The 19,362-nt window shown below is 51.3% G+C and overlaps 2 protein-coding genes across 11 annotated transcripts in view; one reads left to right on the top strand and one right to left on the bottom strand.

Annotated features, from left to right (window-relative positions):
- Positions 1-19,362, top strand: part of BCL2L1 (BCL2 like 1) — an 871,182-nt gene that overhangs the window by 129,050 nt on the left and 722,770 nt on the right. The gene's annotated exons all lie outside the window — the stretch shown is intronic.
- HM13 (histocompatibility minor 13) overlaps positions 1-19,362 on the bottom strand; it is a 40,795-nt gene that overhangs the window by 9,043 nt on the left and 12,390 nt on the right. For 5 of the 10 annotated variants that reach the window (XR_004484784.2, XM_033433431.2, XM_049698816.1 and 2 more), the window contains exons 3-9: positions 18,850-18,932; positions 12,216-12,304; positions 10,519-10,697; positions 10,301-10,426; positions 9,419-9,476; positions 6,225-6,308; positions 880-916 (exon numbers count right to left, since the gene is read on the bottom strand). Coding sequence is in view for 8 of the 10 variants with exons in the window: in XM_033433431.2 (XP_033289322.1) it covers positions 880-916; positions 6,225-6,308; positions 9,419-9,476; positions 10,301-10,426; positions 10,519-10,697; positions 12,216-12,304; positions 18,850-18,932 (656 nt within the window). In the remaining 2 variants the exon portion in view is untranslated. Of the gene's footprint in view, positions 1-879; positions 917-6,224; positions 6,309-9,418; positions 9,477-10,300; positions 10,427-10,518; positions 10,698-12,215; positions 12,305-18,753; positions 18,933-19,362 lie in introns of those variants that run through there. The other 5 variants (XR_004484785.2, XM_033433432.2, XM_004272687.4 and 2 more) reach the window with 2 other exon arrangements.

Genomic DNA, 19,362 nt, shown 5'->3' on the forward strand with positions numbered 1-19,362 from the left:
GGTCCCTTCCAAAGGCTCCACAGTGGCACTACCCAAATAACCCAGATCTATGTCAGTGAGCAAAAGTTAAAGTTTCACATGCAACTTGGATTTCCACGCACTGGCACTGAGCTTCTCACGACCACTTGCAACACTATTACTGTTTTGGCAACTACTGGGCACAAGGAGATTAAGAAAAGTTCATAAACCACCTCAAAATTAAGCACACACACAGCAAGCCCTCCACTGGGAAGACTGAGCACCACCTACGGGTGGCGGGCCCAGACGACCAGGTGCATTAACTCGGTGCGACCTTTTCTGAGTTTTAAGGGGTGGCTCAACTTGGCCCCCTTGCCCTTGGGCTCACTTTCTACAACGGACTGAAAATGTCTGAGTAAGGAGAGGGTGTGGAACAGCTAGAGCAGCTGGAGCACGGTGACCTGACCCCGGCTGATAAAAAGCGATAATGATGACGACGGTGCCTGCAGCTGGACTTCCCTGGGAGCCGCTGAGGTCAGCCTGTGCTCAGCACTCCCTCCACATCTTCTCGGTCAGCCCCAGGCAGGAGCTCCTGTTTACTACTAACTTAAGGATGAGAAACCTTCCCTCAGAAAGGTCAGTTCACTTGCCAAGAACACACGGTAAGAAAGCTCTATGGGTACCACCAGGACCCTCTGGGTTTAAATCTCACTCTGTGATTCATATCTCCCCCACCCTCTCCAGGTTCTTTGAACACTTAGAACCTCAAGATGCAAAACGCAGATAAAATCGGAATTGCCCTGGCTGCTGTGGGGGTGGAAGTTGTGGTCCCGAGTTCTCTGTGGTCCCCAGAGAACCTCCCTGCCCAGGGGAGGCCCCTCACTTGTGGAACCTGAGCATTAGGGTGCCTAAGCGGCTTACCTGATGTCAAAACGCAGCAGCAAGGCGATGAAGATTCCTGTGGGGAGAAAGCCAGGTTAGACAGTGGTAGAGGAGGAGCAGGGTAGTCAGCTAATATGCAACTGGGTCCCCACTTGTTCTCAGCCACGGAGCAATCAACAGGGGCCAAGGGTGTGGCTGACGCTGCGAACTGCCAGCAGAAATCCCGTTCCTCTACCTTCAGGCCACCTGGAACAATGAGACGGGCCCAGGATTTTGCTTTGGTCTGGGACCACGCTGACCTGGCACCTCAGAGCACCATAGTGTGGCACACTGGGCCCACCCTCCCAAACATTTATAGGGTGCCTGAGCACTAGGCACCATACGCAGTACAGGGGGAAGCAAAACCACTGCTCTCAAGAGCCCAGCCGAGGGGGCAGGGCATGCTGACCGAACATTAACAAAAATCAGTGTAAATAAGCGGAAAAGAAGAAGTAAAGCTGTCACTGTTTGCAGATGACATGAGACTATACATAGAGAATTCTAAAGATGCTACCAGAAAACTACTAATCAATGAATTTGCTAAAGTAGCAGGATATAAAATTAATTCACAGAAATCTCTTGCATTCCTATACACTAATGATGAAAAATCTGCAAGAAAAATTAAGGAAACACTCCCATTTACCATTGCAACAAAAAGAATAAAATACCTAGGAATAAACCTACCTAAGGAGACAAAAGACTTGTATGCAGAAAACTATAAGACACTGACGAAAGAAATTAAAGATGATACAAACAGATGGAGAGATATACAATGTTCTTGGATTGGAAGAATCAACATTGTGAAAATGACTATACTACCCAAAGCAATCTACAGAGTCAGTGCAATCCCTATCAAACTACCAATGGCATTTTTCACAGAACTAGAACAAAAATTTTCACAATTTGTATGGAAAACACAGAAGACCCCAAACAGCCAAAGCAACCTTGAGAAAGAAAAATGGAGCTGGAGGAATCAGGCCCCTGGACTTCAAACTATACTACAAAGCTACAGTAATCAAGACAGTATGGTACTGGCACAAAAACAGAAATATAGATCAATGGAACAGGATAGAAAGCCCAGAGATAAACCCATGCACATATGGTCACCTTACCTTTGATAAAGGAGGCAAGAATATACAATGGAGAAAAGACAGCCTTCTTCAATAAGTGGTGCTGGGAAAACTGGACAGCTACATGTAAAAGAATGAAATCAGAACACTCCCTAACACCATACACAAAAATAAACTCAAAATGGATTAAAGACCTAAACGTAAGACCAGACACTACAAAACTCTTAGAGGAAAACACAGGCAGAACACTCTATGACGTAAACCACAGCAAGATCCTTTTTGACCCACCTCCTAGAAAATGGAAATAAAAGCAAAAATAAAAAAATGGGACCTAATGAAACTTAAAAGCTTTTGCACAGCAAAGGAAAACATAAACAAGATGAAAAGACAACCCTCAGAATGGCAGAAAATATTTGCAAACCAAGCAACTGACAAAGGATTCTCTAAAATTTACAAGTAGCTCATGCAGCTCAATATCAAAAAAAACAAACCACCCAATCCAAAAATGGCCAGAAGACCTAAATAGACATTTCTCCAAAGAAGACATACAGATTGCCAACAAACACATGAAAGTATGCTCAACATCACTAATCACCAGAGAAATGCAAATCAAAACTACAATGAGGCATCACCTCGCACCAGTCGGAATGGCCATCATCAAAAAATCTACAAACAATAAATGCTGGAGAGGGTGTGGAGAAAAGGTAACCCTCTTGCACTGTCGGTGGGAATGTAAATTGATACAGCCACTATGGAGAACAGTATGGAGGTTCCTTAAAAAACTAAAAACAGGGCTTCCCTGGTGGCGCAGTGGTCGACAGTCCGCCTGCCGATGCAGGGGACACGGATTTGTGTCCCGGTTCGGGAAGATCCCACATGCCGCGGAGCAGCTGCGCCCGTGAGCCATGGCTGCTGAGCCTGCGCGTCGGGAGCCTGTTGCTCCGCAACGGGAGAGGCCACAACAGTGAGAGGCCCGCATACTGCAAAAAACAAAAACAAAACCAAAACCAAAAAACCCCCCCAAACCAAAAAAACTAAAAACAGAACTACCATATGACCCAACAATCCCACAACTGAGCATATACCCTAAGAAAACCATAATTCAAAAAGAGTCATGTACCACAATGTTCACTGCAGCTCTATTTACAATAGCCAGGACATGGAAGCAACCTAAGCGTCCATCGACAGATGAATGGATAAAGATGTGGCACATATATACGATGGAATATTACTCAGCCATAAAAAGAAACGAAATTGAGTTATTTATAGTGAGGTGGATGGACCCAGAGTCTGTCATACAGAGTGAAGTCAGTCAGAAAGAGAAAAACAAATACCATATGCTAACACATATATACATGGAATCTAAAAAAAAAAAAAAAAAAAGACTCTGAAGAACGCAGGGGCAGGACAGGAATAAAGACGTAGACGTAGAGAATGGACTTGAGGACACGGGGAGGGGAAGGGTAAGCTGGGACGAAGTGAGAGTGTCATGGACATATATACACTACCAAATGTAAAACAGGTAGCTAGTGGGAAGCAGCCGCATAACACAGGGAGATCAGCTCAGTGCTTTGTGACCACCTAGAGGTGTGGGATAGGGAGGGTGGGAGGGAGATGCAAAAGGGAGGAGATATGGGGACATATGTATATGTATAGCAGATTCACTTTGTTATACAACAGAAACTTACACACCATTGTAAAGCAATTATACTCCAATAAAGATGTTAAAAAATAAAATCAATGTAAGACTGCCTGTGAAAGGGTGCTTCCTGTGTCATGGGAAGGTCTATCAGGGGATGAGACCCAGGCTGCGGGGAGGTGGGGAGGAAGGAGGGCTTCTTTGAGGAAGTGACACTTGCCAGGGAGAGGGAACAGCGTGTGCAAAGAGGAAAGAGGGCTCAGGAGGTGTGGCAGGGCTCAAGGAGCCAGTAAGGCTGCAGCCCAGAGCAGGAGATGCTGGGGATGGACCAACCATGCAATGCAGGGCTCCATGGGTACGAGGAGTGGAAGTCAGGGGACACACTGGAAAAATTCTAAGTGGGAGAATAACCTAAAAAGATTTTGAGAAAAACCTCCATGGCAGTTGCTTGGCTGGAGGGAGAAAGAGCAGGAGCAAGCAGCCCACCGGAGGCTCTGCAGGAGCTGAGGCAAGGACGGTGAACTCTGTCCACCCACTGCACTATCTGCACTTCAGAACCGAGCCCAGTCACGCTGGAAACCTGAGTCCCTGAGACACAGCCAGCCAGTCCGGCCTCTGCATGTTGCACACACGTCCATCTGTGTGTCTGTCTCCCTGACTTATCTTGGGGCTCAGACAGAGCAGGGCTGAGCCTCATTCAGTTGACAGCAGGTTCTCAGTAGCCAAAACATTCTGTGCTCATCAGAAGCACTGACTGGCAACATGTGATTAATTTCAAAGAGGAAAATGAGTTAGTCCCCACTGAGGACTGTGAGTAGGGAGCTGGTAGGTGGTGAGAACAGACAAATGCTGCCGTTCTGGAAAAAAACCTGGGAACCCAGTGGCCCCTGGCAGCTGAATTCTACAACTGTTCTTCAGCTAATCCACGGGCCCGAGCTCCCAAGAGCTTTTACTCATAATCATGCGTCTGATCCTCAAAGCAACACCCCACAACCCATTCTTCCTTCCAGATCATCCCCGAGGCTCTGTGAGGGTGCAATAACTCACACTGATTGTGACTGCTGAAAAGACTCAGAGACACAGGAATATGCGGACATGCAGAGATGTCCCATGCAGGCCTCAAGCCCAGAACCACCCAACAAGGACAATGGGGAAGTCTGCGGGTGCCTGTGACAGACCCTCCCCTGCAGGGCGAGACGAATGCTTTATGGGACTCAGTTTCTTCAGTCCCTCCTCCCAGCACCACAAGCTATGGGAACACCTGGCTTCAAGACCATGGCCCCACGGCCTTAGGCAAGTCTCTTTGAACCTCAGTTTCCTCATCAGTAACATGGAAATACCCTCTACCTCATCGGGCTGCTAGAAGTAGCAAAGATAACATATTAAAAAACACCCAGCACAGTGCTTGGCCAACAACAGGTGCTTGACAAATGATAGTTCTGGGACTATCTTATTGTTATTACTGTCATAAAAGCAGTTCTGATAATATAACATTTTTTGCAGTCAGATAGACCTGGGCTGGGTCTTGGCCCTTTTGCTTCCTAGTGTGTGAATTTACCTTAAGTCCCTTCATTTCTGAGCCTCAGTTTCCTCACTGGCACAAGAGAGAAAGCCTTTGCTTCACCATCATACGTATCACAAAAGGAAGGTATCACAACACAGTGCCTGTACCATCCCAGCTTACTAGCAGAATTGCTATTATGTCCTACACTGGAAAATAAAGTGGCTTTTAATTTGTTCCAAACGTTCTTCTTTTAAGCAAGCACCAGGGGTGCTTCTAACCCTCTGACTCTGAGCTTCTGGGACTAGGGGAGTAAGAATGCTCTTTGGATGTTCCGTGCCCGTCACCAGGCCTGGATCTCGCAGACACAGAATCCAAGCCTCAGCCATTTCAGCTGCCCTCAGAGAGGGAGCTCAGCTTTGCCCCCAGGTAGTTCGGGCTGCAGGCCGCCAGGGATGTATGTCCAGGCTCAGACCTCCACACAGGGCACCTGTCCCTGTGTCCACAGGTACGCTGACTACCACCCACACACGGATAATGGGCTCAAAGGCCAGCTCGTGCAGTCGAGCAGGTGCGTGCCACCCGTCCCTCCGCTAACACTGCAGACAAAGGAGCCCACAGCCATGGTGCCCCGTGTCCACACACAGTGCACGTTCTCCCTGAAGCCCTCCCAGCACTGGGGAGACGAGGACCTGTGGCAGTTCTAGCACATTTGTGTTAGCTGAAAACATTGGGAAGGGGTGTGTACACATGCAAGTGTGTGAGGGGATCAGATTCCTTCAACACTGCCACAGAAGGTGCTTGTTTAGAGTGTATTTCAGTCTGTCATATACATTTATTTCTGTAGTTCTTGAGTAATGTCTGCTCACCCAGTCAGAAGCTCCATAAGGGGCAGTCTTGCTCACCCTGTCCCTCCAGTGTGCAGCCCATGGCCTGGCCCAGGACTGGCACTCCACAATGTGTGCTGAGGTAGACCCCTTCACCAGACCCCTGGGCAGGGGGCGGGGGTATCTCCCAGCCTAATCCTTTCTCCTTCCCTCTCCTGGTGGGTAAGGCTGTGTTTCACAGGACTCCTCCTTCTCCAGGGAAGCCCCCTCCACCCTTTGCACTGTGGCCCCCACCTCAGCGTGGTCACCTGGAATGACGATGTCTCCGAGTCCCAGCATGGCAAAATTGTCCGCTTCCAGGCCCTTCTCCAGCAGATCCTGGGGAAACACCACTGCAGGGGGAGGCAGGGATGCGAGGAGGTGGTGAGAGCCCAGCTCACTCTGACTCCTAGCCCTCCACCTCTGGTGTATGGAACTCACACACTTGCATTTCTGGGTGGGGGGATGGGAATGGGGAGCTGAGAGGATGTCGAAGGGCTGAAGGGCAATGTCTCCATCTGGACTCACAGCTGGTTAGAGCAGGGAAGAATCTAGGATCATCTAGGCTAAAGGTTTAATGCCTTTATTCAGCTGTAACTCACATGTCATACAATTTCAATGCCCTTGTATAGCCAGAACTCTGGTTAAATGGGAATGACCCTAAAGCCTAGTATATAAAAGATGAAACAGCCCACACGGTGCTGGCATCTAATAGGCTATGCATCTCACTGCAGCTGGGGTGTGGACAGACCCTTGTTCTGAAGCAGGGAGAGCTTGGGCTACAGGCTGTTTCTGTATCTGCTGAGGGTGAAGAGGTCACATACCTATAAATTCCTTGCTAGAGCTCCTTACTCAGAAATCCTACTGGCCAGCTTGTTTGGATAAATACAGATTGAGAGAAATGCCTCCCTGTATGTCCAGTTATGGCAAGGGGCAGCTGTAGCTGGATTTCATCCATAGGGGCCTGGAGCAGAGAGCAGTTATGTATGGGCTTCAGGGTCAGACTGTGTGGGTCTGAATCCTGGCTCTGCTGTGTGACTGCACAGTTTACTTAACTGCTCTGGGTCTTGGTTGTCTCACCTATAAAATGGGCATAACAGCTGAACTGACCCCACAGGACTGTGGTGAGGATTAGGTGATTTGCACACATTGTTAACGTCACGCCTTCTTTACTAACCCAGTCCTGCTTTTGTGTGTGGCCGCCCTCCCAGGGGATGAATCAAGTGTGGCATAAGGCTAAGACAATCAGGACAACCTGGTCCCCAAATTCCTGACTTCCCTGGCAGCTAGGAGTGGTCACGTGACCCGGCTCTGGCCACTGGTACGTAAGCAGAGGCAAGCTGGGGGTTCTGGGCAAGCTTGTGCTTCCCTAATGAATTGCAGAGGCCCTTCCTTGCTTGCTTCCTCCTGCCCTGAATGCACAGTCAAGTGATTTACAGCTCTCCTCATCTGATCCTCCCAAACCTGGTACCATTCAATTCTGAGTGGCAGATGTGGAAACCAGGGCCCAGGGAGGTGAAGCCTCTTCCCTCAGGCCACGCAGCCAGCGAATGTCACATCTGGGATTCAAGTCCAGGCCTCCTGACTTCAGCATCTGTCCACTTAACCACTCTGTTAGACTGCCTCTGAGCTCTACTCCTAGCAGTGGAGGGCAACGGACTTTCTCCCCAAGCCAGAAAACCAAATTTCAAGCACCAGAAACCAGAGGTGACTGTCATTTCCCTGCTCAGAGTCTTCCAAGGGCTCATCCACTGCCTGCTGGGCAGTGTCCAGGCTCCTTGACATGCCATCCTTGGCTTCCCCATATCCGGCCTCTTTTCTGCTGCTCCCCTAAACTCAGCCACATTCCCTCCCTGATTCTCTGCTCCCTCCTGCATTTTCCTAATTGTAGCCCTTGGCTGAAGCTGTACTCTCTCTTTCAAATGCCCCTACTGCCCCTGCATGCTTGGTAAACACATATTCATCCTTCGTGACCCAGGAGAGCTTTCCTGACACCTTGGCTGGCTTCATCCATCGCAGCACGTAGGGCGCAGCTGCTCTTCTTGCTGGCTTGCCCAGCATCTGTTCTCTTGCTCTGAAGAACTGCCCTCACCGTACACCCTTGGTTCTGGGAGGCTGCTGATTCAAATACTCTGCCCTCAGGCACTGGAGAGGGCAGTGACCCTGGCCTTTCCACCACTCCCGGCTGGAATGCCGAGCTCACGGGCCAGGCCAGCCTCCATGGGTTCATCCGAGCCAAAGCTGGGAGAAACTTGTTTTCCTCTAGGGTCGCTGAGCTGCGACTGCAGCAGCTAGGAACAACGAGTGGCCACCAACCTCTCTCCAGCTCACAGAGAGGACCTGTGTGCATCAGGGGAGAGTCAGACCGTGAGGAGGACAGTCATTTCTTCACTCTTGGGGCTGACTCCACCCCATCGGCCCGCTGCCCAAGCAGCACTCCTTGTGGAGCTGTGATGTCTTCCTGACAGGATCCCCCTGCTTCCTTCCATCATGTCTGACTGATTCCGTTCCTCCTCTTTGGGTCTTGTGATGCCAGGAGGTGATTCCTGATTAGTCTAAGGCTTAAACTCCAAGCTCATCATGGTTTTCCCATCCCCCTTGATGATGAATGACAGAATTGGGCCCGTGACCCAATTCTGGCCAGTGAAATACGAGAGAGGCTACAGGGGAGATTGGGGGAAAAACACCCCTCTCTGATGAAAGAGAGACATAAAGTTCCCCCTTTCTGCCCCTGAACATGTTGAGAATGGTGGGGTGGAGGGCTGAGGTGACCCTGGCTCTTGGCAACGCCACTGAGGGTCAGAAACCCAACTCTAGATGCTCTGCCACTGGGCTTGCTGCAGTGTGAAATAACAACATTTCCACTTTTTTTTTTTGCCACGCAGCACGGCATGCAGGATCTTAGTTCCCTGACCAGGGATTGAACCCGCTCCCCCTGCAGTGGAAGGGCGGGGTCTTAACCACTGGACCGCCAAGGAAGTCTCCACGTTCTTTACAGATGCTTGTAGGTGGGCTTTCTAATATTTATAACAATGGATACACTGAAGAACAGAATCAGGGCAGTGTGAGAGGCGTGGGGCAGACAGCACCTGAGATTTATGTGCCAAAGGGATCCAGGGAGAGGGCTCCAGGTCTTGGCGTGGGGGATATCCTCCTCTGGAGGCCCCTGCCTGCCCTGCACAGGCTGCGTCAGACACCCCTCTCTGTGCTCACCCCCATTCCACAGAGCGTCCCACAGAGCCATGTACTGTGACCAGACGGCCGGAGGCCAGGGCCTGGGAGGAGGATGGCTGTGCAGGAACACAGTGGATGAATCAAAGGGGAGAAGGAAACCAGGCTGGAGACACAGGGGAGCTTGGAGAAGGAAGAGCTAAGGGAGGGTATGGACCAAAACGGGGACCACGAGGGGATGGGCCACCAGGGTGGGGGCAGACGGGCTCCCCATGGTGGGGTGGTCACTTACATTTTATTGGTGCCTCAAAGGACTTGGCCACTGTCACCATCACATTGGTACCAAATACCTAGGAGGAGGAGAGAGGAGTCTGGAGGGAGGTGAGGGCTGGGTGGGAAGGAATGGCTGTGCTTGGGCTTCTCAATGTGCTGCTGCCTGGGATGGGTGGGAAAGGGGCAGGGAGCCAGGAAGGGCTCCAGAGCAGATGTGAAGTTGAGATGAGGTGGCCACCGACACTGGCCATGTGGACACTTCACGGGGTTCCTTGTTCTAGGTAGCAACGAGGGGCAATTCCAAGGAGTTGGTAAAGGGCCTCTGATGCCCCCGGCCAGGCATCCTATGTTAGTTCAGGGGTCTGCCCCTCCCAAGAGAGAAAGTCCTCCAGCACCACGTACTTAAGGGGAAAAGAGGCTGCCTGAGGCCACGGAAAGGGTGCCTGAGTCAGGCTGCCCTCGATCCCTCAGCGGGGCCCCTCAGTGAGTGTGGCAGGTCTCTTAGCCCAGGGCTGGCACGCAGCCTACGTCCTCACAGTCGGTACCTTGCTCACCAGCGTCCACTCATCTGCTTTAACCACACTTGCCTCAACGTCTGAGCCTCAGCTCACTTGCCGGAGAGACACAGGATAAGCAATACCCCTGCTGGGGCCACCATGAGGAAGAGAGGGCGGCTGGAAAGCCCTGGGCATAGGGTGGGCTCTCAGCAAGTGAGGACTCTGCTCTCTCATCCATTCCACAGCTGAGGGCACTGGGCCCAGAAAGGACGTGCTCTGGGGTCTTACTTCCAGGTCAGGGCAGCTTCCCTCTATCAGACGACCGCTGCTTGGGCCAGAGACAGGGGAGGAGGCGGCGAGGGGGCCCGGTAGCCAGACATCCTTTGCGTCCCTGCCCAACTCACCCAGAAGACATCGTAGATGAAGAGCCCGCCCAGCAGGATGCAGCCAGTGCTGACGTTGTTCAGGTGCAGGAGCTCCACCCCATTAAGGGAGAAGGCCAGGCCGAAGAGGTTGTTGGCAATCCAGTGCTGGGGAAAGATGTGAGTGAGTCCAGCTCTCCTGCCCCCAACCTGCCCCTCAGGTGCTTCCCCCAACACTGCCCTGGGCCCTGGCTACGTACCTTCCTCAGCAGGTACCAGACACCAACGATGCTGCTCAGGCCCAGGCACACCAGGTCCTTGGTGTCAAACTCATAGTTGATGATCTCTGGGCAGAGAGGCCGGGTAAGTCCACTCCCCGGGGCGGGGCTGCCCCTCCCACCTGTCAGCCCCTGGACGGAGGAGGGCATGGCTGTGGGCTCTGTCAGAGATCCACAGGTCGGGGGTGCTCACTGGAGCCCCCCCACCCAGCCCCTCCAATTTCCTAGAGGAGGGAATGGAGGCCCAGAGAGCACACAGGCCTGACACAGGGTCAGTGGGAGATGGCTCATGGTGCTGGAAGCACGGGCTCTGCGCTTGTAGCTGGGCGGCCTCGGGGGAGGCAGTTCCCTCTCTGAGCTTCAGTTTCCCCATCTGTAAAAAGGGGATCACAGCACCTCCCTGATAGGACTGCCGTGGGGAGCAAGTGAGACGGCCCTTACACAGCGCTCAGCATGGAGCCTGCACACAGTGGGTGCTCAATCAATGCTGCCTGCACCGAGCCCAAGGCTTTTGCAAGGTCCCAGTTCATTTAGGAATCTTTCCACTGTGCCACCAAAGGAATCAAGAAGCTTGCTGGCAGCGCTGTGTCAACAGCACAGGAGGAGGAAGGTAAGAGAGGGAGGCCTGGAGAAGCAGCAGGCAGGAGGACCCCAGGGTGCTCTGGTGGGGAGCCTGTGGCAGACGTCCTGATGTTAGACCTCTTCTCCACCACCTCCAAGTGTCCTACTGAGGAAGCTCAGAGAGGCGGTGGAGCTTGCCCAGGGTCACAGAGCACAGCATTTCCTTTCAGATTCCAGAATGTAGCAGACTGCCGGTTGGCCCCAGTTGTTGTTCACTCCTTTGTGCTAACAATACCCTGATGATTTTCCCCTGGACACAAGGCCAACTAGCTCTCGGCCACATTTTCTAGCTTCCCTTTAGCTAAATGGGCCCGTGATACAGTTGTCTCTCCTTCCTCCGGGAGGGCCCGTGGAGCAATGGTGCGCTCTTCTGGATCCGCGGGCCCCCGAGTGCGGCAGAGCACAAGATAGGTGAAAAAACTCAACAGTCACTGACTGGGTACAGATGCCTAGAAATGCACAAAGGAATCCTGCTCTCCAGGGACGAGGCAGAACATGCTAGGCACATTCACAAGTGCGACATTCGCAAGCTCAGACTTTGACACGAGAGAAATACCTTCCATCTGGCCGAGCCGTTGATAATCCTGTCACAGCAGTAGAACCCACAACCTAACTAACCCACGTGACCCAGGCTTTCCCCAATTCCCTGCAGTTTTCATTTTTTCGAAAGCCACGGAACTCCCCTTTCAAATCGTAGGTGGGGAATAATCACACTAAAAACTGACATGATCAGAACAGCCACGAGAGCTAACTGTTTACTGTTCACTGTGAGCCGGGCAGTGTGCTGAATGCCTTCTACTCATCACTTACTCACAGTCCTAACAACATGCCTATAAGGGAGGTACTAGATTATGATGTTCACTTTACAGATGAAAAAACCCCAACCAAACCACTCAAGGCTCAGAGAGGTACCGGTGTGCACCCAGCGGCAGAGCTGGGATGTGATCCCAGAGCCCACCTTTCCCATCACTCGCTGTACCGGGGAGTCCCAGTATTGGAGAGACAAAGGCGGGGGTGGGGGAAGACACCCAAAGCAGGGGAAAGTGGGCAGCACTCACCTTCCTTGTTCTCCCCAGAGCCCTGGGTGAAGAGCAGCTGGTACTGTCGATTTGGGAAGTTGGCTGGAAAAAACTTATTCATGAAGGGGCTGGAAGGAAAGACAAAGCAGGTTGGCAAACAGAGCCCCCATGGGCAACAGTCACTGATGCCCTCTCCAGGCATCTGTTTACAAGCTGTTATCTCCCAACAGCCTCACAGCTGCCCTGAGAGGTAGGTGTTATTGTGCCCATTTTACAGATGTGGAAACAGGCCCTCAGAGGGCAAGTGACTGCCCAGGTCACATAGGAAGTCGATATCTGAGCTGAGACCTGAACGTAGGTCTCTGGACTCCTAGTGCTTCCATACTGCCTCCTAGTTATCACCCAAGAAACACAAAGCAGAGGCAGACTTTCACATAAAACAGTTTTTAGGAGAGCAATGGATTCCAAAGTCTAGTTTATGTACCATCTGTATCAGAGTCCCTTGTCAAGAATGCATATTCTGGCTCAAGCCTGAGTAGGGCAAGTCCTCATTCTTGAAGGAGACCCACTGAGTCTAGGCAGATGGCAGAGCTGAAATGAGGTGCCAACCAGTAGCCTGGGGTGAGATCTGACTCCTTAGAGGGTGAGCATGCCTGGGCCCCATACTGCTTAGGATGCTGGAAGGCTAGCAGCTGAGAGGGGCTCATTAACCTCAGATGGTCCTAGATAAGCCACTTTCTCCTTGCCGGCTCCCCCGCAGCCAGAGGCAGCTGACCTGGCCTGGTCCAGAGTAAAGGAGAGGATGCGCCATCCATGGCCAGGCCCACAGAAGGAAAGAAGATCTGCAGCCCTCTCTCCTGGGCTAGAGGTAGAGAGGTAGATGGGCGAGGAGGCATGAATTTTTTTTTAAAAATAAATTCATTTATTTATTTATTTTTGGCTGTGTTGGTCTTCGTTGCTGTGCGTGGGCTTTTTCTTTAGTTGAGACAAGTGGGGGCTACTCTTCATTGCGGTGCGTGGGCTTCTCATTGCGGTGGCTTCTCTTGTTGAGGAGCACGGGCCCTAGGCGTGCAGGCTTCAGTAGTTGTGGCACACAGGCTCAGTAGTTGTGGCTCGTGGGCTCTGGAGTGCAGGCTCAGTAGTTGTGGCGCACGGGCTTAGTTGCTCTGTGGCATGTGGGATCTTTCAGGACCAGGGCTCAAACCCGTGTCCCCTGCATTGGCAGGTGGACTCTTAACCACTGCGCCACCAGGGAAGTCCCATGAATTCTGCTTTTGACTCTAGGAACGGAAAGATAAACCCCTTGTCCCAATTCCTCAGAAGTCTCTTGTTTATTCCCAAAGCCATTCAGATGTGTTCAATGTGGCAACTCAAAGCTGCAGCATTCCTTTGCATTTTGAGGCTATTAGAGACTTTCCATTAAAATGTCCATCCAGGGCTTCCCTGGTGGCGCAGTGGTTGAGAGTCCACCTGCCGATGCAGGGGACACGGGTTTGTGCCCCGGTCCGGGAAGATCCCACATGCCACGGAGCGGCTAGGCCCGTGAGCCATGGCCGCTGAGCCTGCGCATCCAGAGCCTGTGCTCCACAACGGGAGAGGCCACAACAGTGAGAGGCCCGCGTACTGCCAAAAAAAAAAAAAGTCCATCCAATCACTCTTTCAAAGGTAGCCTGTTAAACTATTTTAAAGTTTTTGAAACCCCATAAAAAGCTAGCACACTCCTCTCTCTCTCTAGCAGTTAGCAGACCCAGAGCCAGCCGGAGTTGACTATAAAGTACACTATTCTGGTGATTTGTTTTAACTATTTCCTTTAATTTTCAGTTTCCCAGAACACTTAGCTATGTTGACATGAGGCAATTCCTTCTAGGTGATCCCTTAAATATTATATAAACTATGCCAACACAGATAAAGCATAAACAGTATAATGTGAATTATTGTTACCTGCACCTCTTACTTCAATAATAAGCATGGTGTCAGCTTTGTAATCCAAATAAAAGGAATTAAGTATGGGGGAAAAAAAGAATGCATATTCCTGGACTCCCTTCCAGACCTATTAAGTCAGATGACCTGATGGACACCCCACTCCATGACCTGTCAGGCCTGGGGTTTTTACGAACTCAGCCGGACTTGATCAGCTAGATGAATCACAGCCCCTTGGGTGGGAGCAACCTCACATTCACTCCTTCCGTGAGGCCTCTGTTGCTCATGATGGGCTTGGCCTTGTCTCTGGAAGCATTCTCTCTGATTACTCAGCATGGTCCACTTCCTGGCCAGGCAGGGAGCAGAGACTTTCTTTTCTGGATCACCTTCAGAGAAGGAACAGAAAACTAGGGGCTTCTGCTCAGCCTGGTGCGGCAGCATCGTGGAGTGGACACAAGCTTGGGGGGCCCAGTCCCGACACGTGCTCTGCCATGTGAGGCCCTGGGCGAGCCACTTAGTGGCTCAGTCTCCTTGGTTATATGTGGGGATAATACCACCTGACTCAAAGGGTTGCTGTGAAGGTAGGAGAGAAGGGGGGGAGAAGTTTAGCCCAGCACTGGATCCTCAACAGGGGTCATAAGAACTGTAAGTGTCCATCATCGCTGGCACTTGTCCAGAGCCTGAGCTCGAAAGCAGTTGGCAACACCAGAACAGACCGACAACAACTGATGGGGTAGGCAAATCCAGAATGGTGCTCCCAGCTGCAGGAAAATGGACCCAGGCCGAGTGGTACCGAGGGCACAGTGGTAAAGGCAGGGAAAAGGGAGCTGTCCAAGACCCTGGGGCTTGGAGGAAGAAACTATGGATTAAGAACCATCTCTGGGCCTCAGTTTCCCCACGTGTCCAACAGCCAATCCCTCCCAGTCTGCAGGGCTGTGGCGTGAATGATGAGAGGGCTTCGTGATTATGTGGAGACATGGTCAACACAAGGATGCAATTGGGAGTGGGTTTCTACAAGTGGGCTCTGAGCAGGTGGGAGGCAGCAGCTGGGATGGATGAGGCTGGAAGCTACTTTCAGCTCAGTTTGCTGAATTACTTTTAGGGAGTTTGAAGCCAGAGGGTGTGTGCAGAGGCAGAGAGAAGGCCTGAGGCGCTAAGCCCTTCACTCCAGCCTGGCATCTGCCTTAGGAGCTCAACCAGCAGAATGCAGTGGTTAAGAGTATGGACTCTGGAGCCAGGCTTCCTGGGTTCAACGCCTGGCCCTGCCACTGAGCTGTGTGACCTTGGCAAAGTTACTTAACTGTTCTGTGCAACTGTTTCCTCGTTTGGAACACTATAACAGTATCTTTCTCATAGGGATATTAAGAAGATTATACGAATGCTTGGCACCCTGTAAGCTTAACTGCAGCTTCAACTCCAAGTAGGAAGTCTGTAGACTGATGTCTTTGTTATCTCGAGAAAAGAGGGGCTGCTGGGTAACACATGGTAAGAGTCAAGCAACCTGGCCGGTGTGAGCCTGCCTTGAGGGCAGGAGTCCCGACTTATCGCCTTCACTACACTCATGGCAGGCTTGGGGCCTGGGAGGCAGCTAGTGAACGCTTGCGGGACGCCTCTGAATGCGGGCTTTCGTAGCAGGCAGAGACTCCTTCCGGCCCTCGATGGCTCATGCCAAGCCTAAAGGCCACTGCTTCCTGCTGGGAAATCACATCCTGGTGCCCTCCTCCCCTGGGGGTGAAGGCAAGGGTCAGTGAAACAGGTGATGTGGCCTCGCCCCCCTGGGGTGGCAGAACCTTTCCGTCTAAAGGTCATCTGGGTGGGATATGAACTCAAGAGGTGATAAAAATAAGCTGTGGTTCCCTTGGCAGGAAGGATGTTGGCATGGGCTTGAGTCTTGGTGACCGTACAAGGTGAAGGCAGGCTGTGAGCCCTCGCCTTCCTCCAAAACCTCAAGCTGTGCTATCTTTGCAGGGAGGCTTGAGGCAGCCGCGGGAAGTGGAAGGAATCCCACGAGCGTCTCTGCCTGGGCTACGCAGCTCCGGGCTCAGCTTCCACAGCCTCTCAGCAGGCCTCTCCTCTGCCAGTCCTCGGGAGACCACAGGCCCACCAGAGAGGGTGCCCAGGCCCCTGTCTTTAAGTTCCCTCTCCCCTTCACTTTTGCCAGACCGGAAGGAATACCTGGCCGTGGAGTTAGACAGACCTGGGCTCAAAACTTCACCCTGCTCCTAGCAGCTACGAAGCTCTCTGAGCCTCAGTTTTCCTGTCTTGAATCTCTAGACCTTGTCTGGATCCTGAGGCAGGTCTGACTGAGTTTGTGGATACATATAAACAATTCATCAAAATCCTAACAACACTGTAGACCTCTCTGAGAAAATATTTAAGAAAATTCAATTTGATTGAAGAAAAGTCAATTTAATTCTTAGATCAACTACCTACATAGCATGATTAAACTATGCCCGTCCCCTTTTCTACTAAAATTATTTTCATCTGATTCAGTTCTTTTCCATGTACATTTTACAGTAATGAGTTCTTCCATCCCAGCTTTTAGCCCGTATCAATTTTTTTCAGAGGATAGCTCGGACCCTGAATGGTGAGTACCCTTTATGCCCATGGCCACCCATTATTTTCATAAGGTCTAATCTTCCCAGGTCAAACTGTGTGCTCTAAATCTTATCAAGAAAATGATTCTTCTGTTAATTTTTAGTCACTAACAAATTTTACCATGTGCAGTTTTAGTTGCTTTGGTTCTATTTTCTTTGATAATTTCTAACAGTAAGAATTATGAATTGGTTAAAAGACAGACAACTGTTTCTTGGCTAATCCACGGGAAATTTGGGACATTGTTCCTCAGTTACTATTCTAAAAGGGAAAAAAAGGTCTCTGGTGTCAAAATGACACAGGCTCAAAACACCCTGCTCGTACTGATTGTAGGATTGCTGAGATAAAGTGAAATGATCAGTTCCTCGGCACAAGGCTGAGCAAAATATACCGGGTTCTTGCACTCTGAGGTGGTGGCTGGGCTGTGGGGAGGACTGGGCTCTTAAGGCTCCTGTAGATGCTGGGGGGTGGGGGGAGATGGGCTAGAATCGGGGGGGATCCAAACCAGCATGGGAAGTGACTGCTCCCACACCGGTCCACCAGGAAAGGACAGGTCTGTCCCTCGAGGAAGGGTGACTGGGTCTGCCACTGTCTTGCCGGGTCCTGGTCAATCAGGCTCTCTGGGTTTCCACCCTAAAAGGATGGCGGGGCTGGCGGGAGTGGGGGCGCTGGAACAAGGCCTTGTGGGTGAAGGTAGGTGTAGTTGGAGACAACACTGAACTCAGTCCCAGCTGTGTGAACTCGGGCCAGCCGCTCACTCTCAGTGCGCTTGGCACTTGCTCTGGGCAGGTCACAGACGTGCTCACTTGATCCTTCCCACGCCCCTACGAGGAGGTACCAAGCATCTCCATTTTATAGGTGAAGAAACTGATGCTAGGAAAGCTTGAGTAACTTGCACAAATAACAGAGCCTTGGTTCCAGGGCCATGTGCCTTTTGAGCCTATGCTCCTGACTTCCAGGGTCCTGCTTAGAGGAACAAGGCTAAACTCCCCCTGGCTCTGCACGCTTCCGCGAGGATCCTGCTCTTTCTCTCTGACTGTTCTGGGAGATCCCGCCTGCACTGTCAACGTGCACAGGCCTTCCAGCTCCTGGCCTGGCATCTCCCTCCTACACCCTCTTCCGGGTTTCCTACCCTTCGGAGTTGAGTTCAAGTTGTGTTCCTGCCTTCTGGAAACTTTTCCTGGTCCGCTGACCACCTCTGTGGTTCTCAGCCCGAGGCTGTACCTCCTCAAGAGACCAGATGGAAATAGACTGGGATGCTTTTGTAGTCACAGTGAGGGGGTGTGCTGGGGGCGCAACCCCCATTTGGTAAGCAGCCCCACCCGAGGACCAGGGGCTTAGACCCTTCATCCCCACTGAACTGACACAACATGCGGCAGTCTGAGCAGGGTGGCAGTGAAAAGAGGATGGGCTCTGGGGCCACAGAAACTTAGGTTTGAATCTTGGCTCTGCTGCTTATCAGCTGTGTTGTCCTAGCAAATTTCTTAACCTCTCTGAGCTTCAGTTTCTGAATGTAACAGATAATAATAATAATAACAACGGCTAACATTTATTGAACACACTGAGTGCCAGATACTGTGCTAAAAGCTTTCCACATGACCCATAAGGAAGGTACTATCAGTTTTCTTCACGTTCAGGTGAGGAAATTGAGCCCAGAGAGATTAAGTAAACTGCCCAAAGTCACAGGGCTATTAAGTGGCAGAGTCTGGATTCAAAGTCAGATAGTGAAATTCCAGAGCCTGTGCTCCTAACTTCTCTCGATACTGCCTCGCTCTCTTATGAGCTGAGACCACGTGTGAGAGGCCAGCTTAGTGCGTGTGCAGCAACTATGACACCTCGCAGGTGGCAATGGCATCACTCTTCTCAGTACTGTGACAACTACCATGACATTACTGTTCACAAATAACTTTCCCAACAACCGTGGTGGGAAATACCCACTGGATATTCTTACCATTCCTTGTAAAGAAACTGTGGCCCAGAGAGGTTATGGTTCTTGTTCTAGGTCACCCACGGTATAACACAGGGGAAAGATTCCCTTGGATTTTACAGCCAGGATTCAAACCTGGCTCTGAATGACGCCAAAGGTCATGTTCTCATCCGAGACCCTGTACTTGCTCTTGAGAAAGCCGCTTCAAACGCCGCAGAGATGCCTTCTGACCTGATGGTGTGCGACAGGGCCAGGATTCCCAGCACGAAGAAATACATGGACAGCAAGAGGTTGATGTACTCCTGGGAGAATATCTGAGGCAGAAATACAAAGAGAAACAGGAAGTCAGGGTTGCCAGTGGCTATGAGGAAACCAGAGTCCACACTTCTCTTCTGGAGTTGGGGAATGGTGTCAGAAAGACTCTCAAATGGTACTGGGGGGGGGGGCCTTCTAGTTTCTATGGCAACAGGAAAAAGGGAAGGAACTTCAAGCCCTCAGATGCACCTCCCAAAGGAGTCTGTAGGTTTGCGCTTGGTGGCTCCATTATTTGCAGACAGGCAATATTGTGTGCGTGTCGAGGGTCCTGCATGGGGGAGGGGAGTCTGAAGTTCAGAGTCCCAAGAGAGCCGTCTGAACCTCAGAATGCACTCTTCCAAGATTCCTTCTCTCTGCTCAAAAATCTAGGGAGCCCCTACAGCGGCCACACAGTTGAGTCATCTGCACCCTGTTCCATTCTCCATGCTC

This window comes from Orcinus orca, chromosome 16, assembly GCF_937001465.1.
Source record: "Orcinus orca chromosome 16, mOrcOrc1.1, whole genome shotgun sequence".
Classification (NCBI taxonomy): domain Eukaryota; kingdom Metazoa; phylum Chordata; class Mammalia; order Artiodactyla; family Delphinidae; genus Orcinus; species Orcinus orca.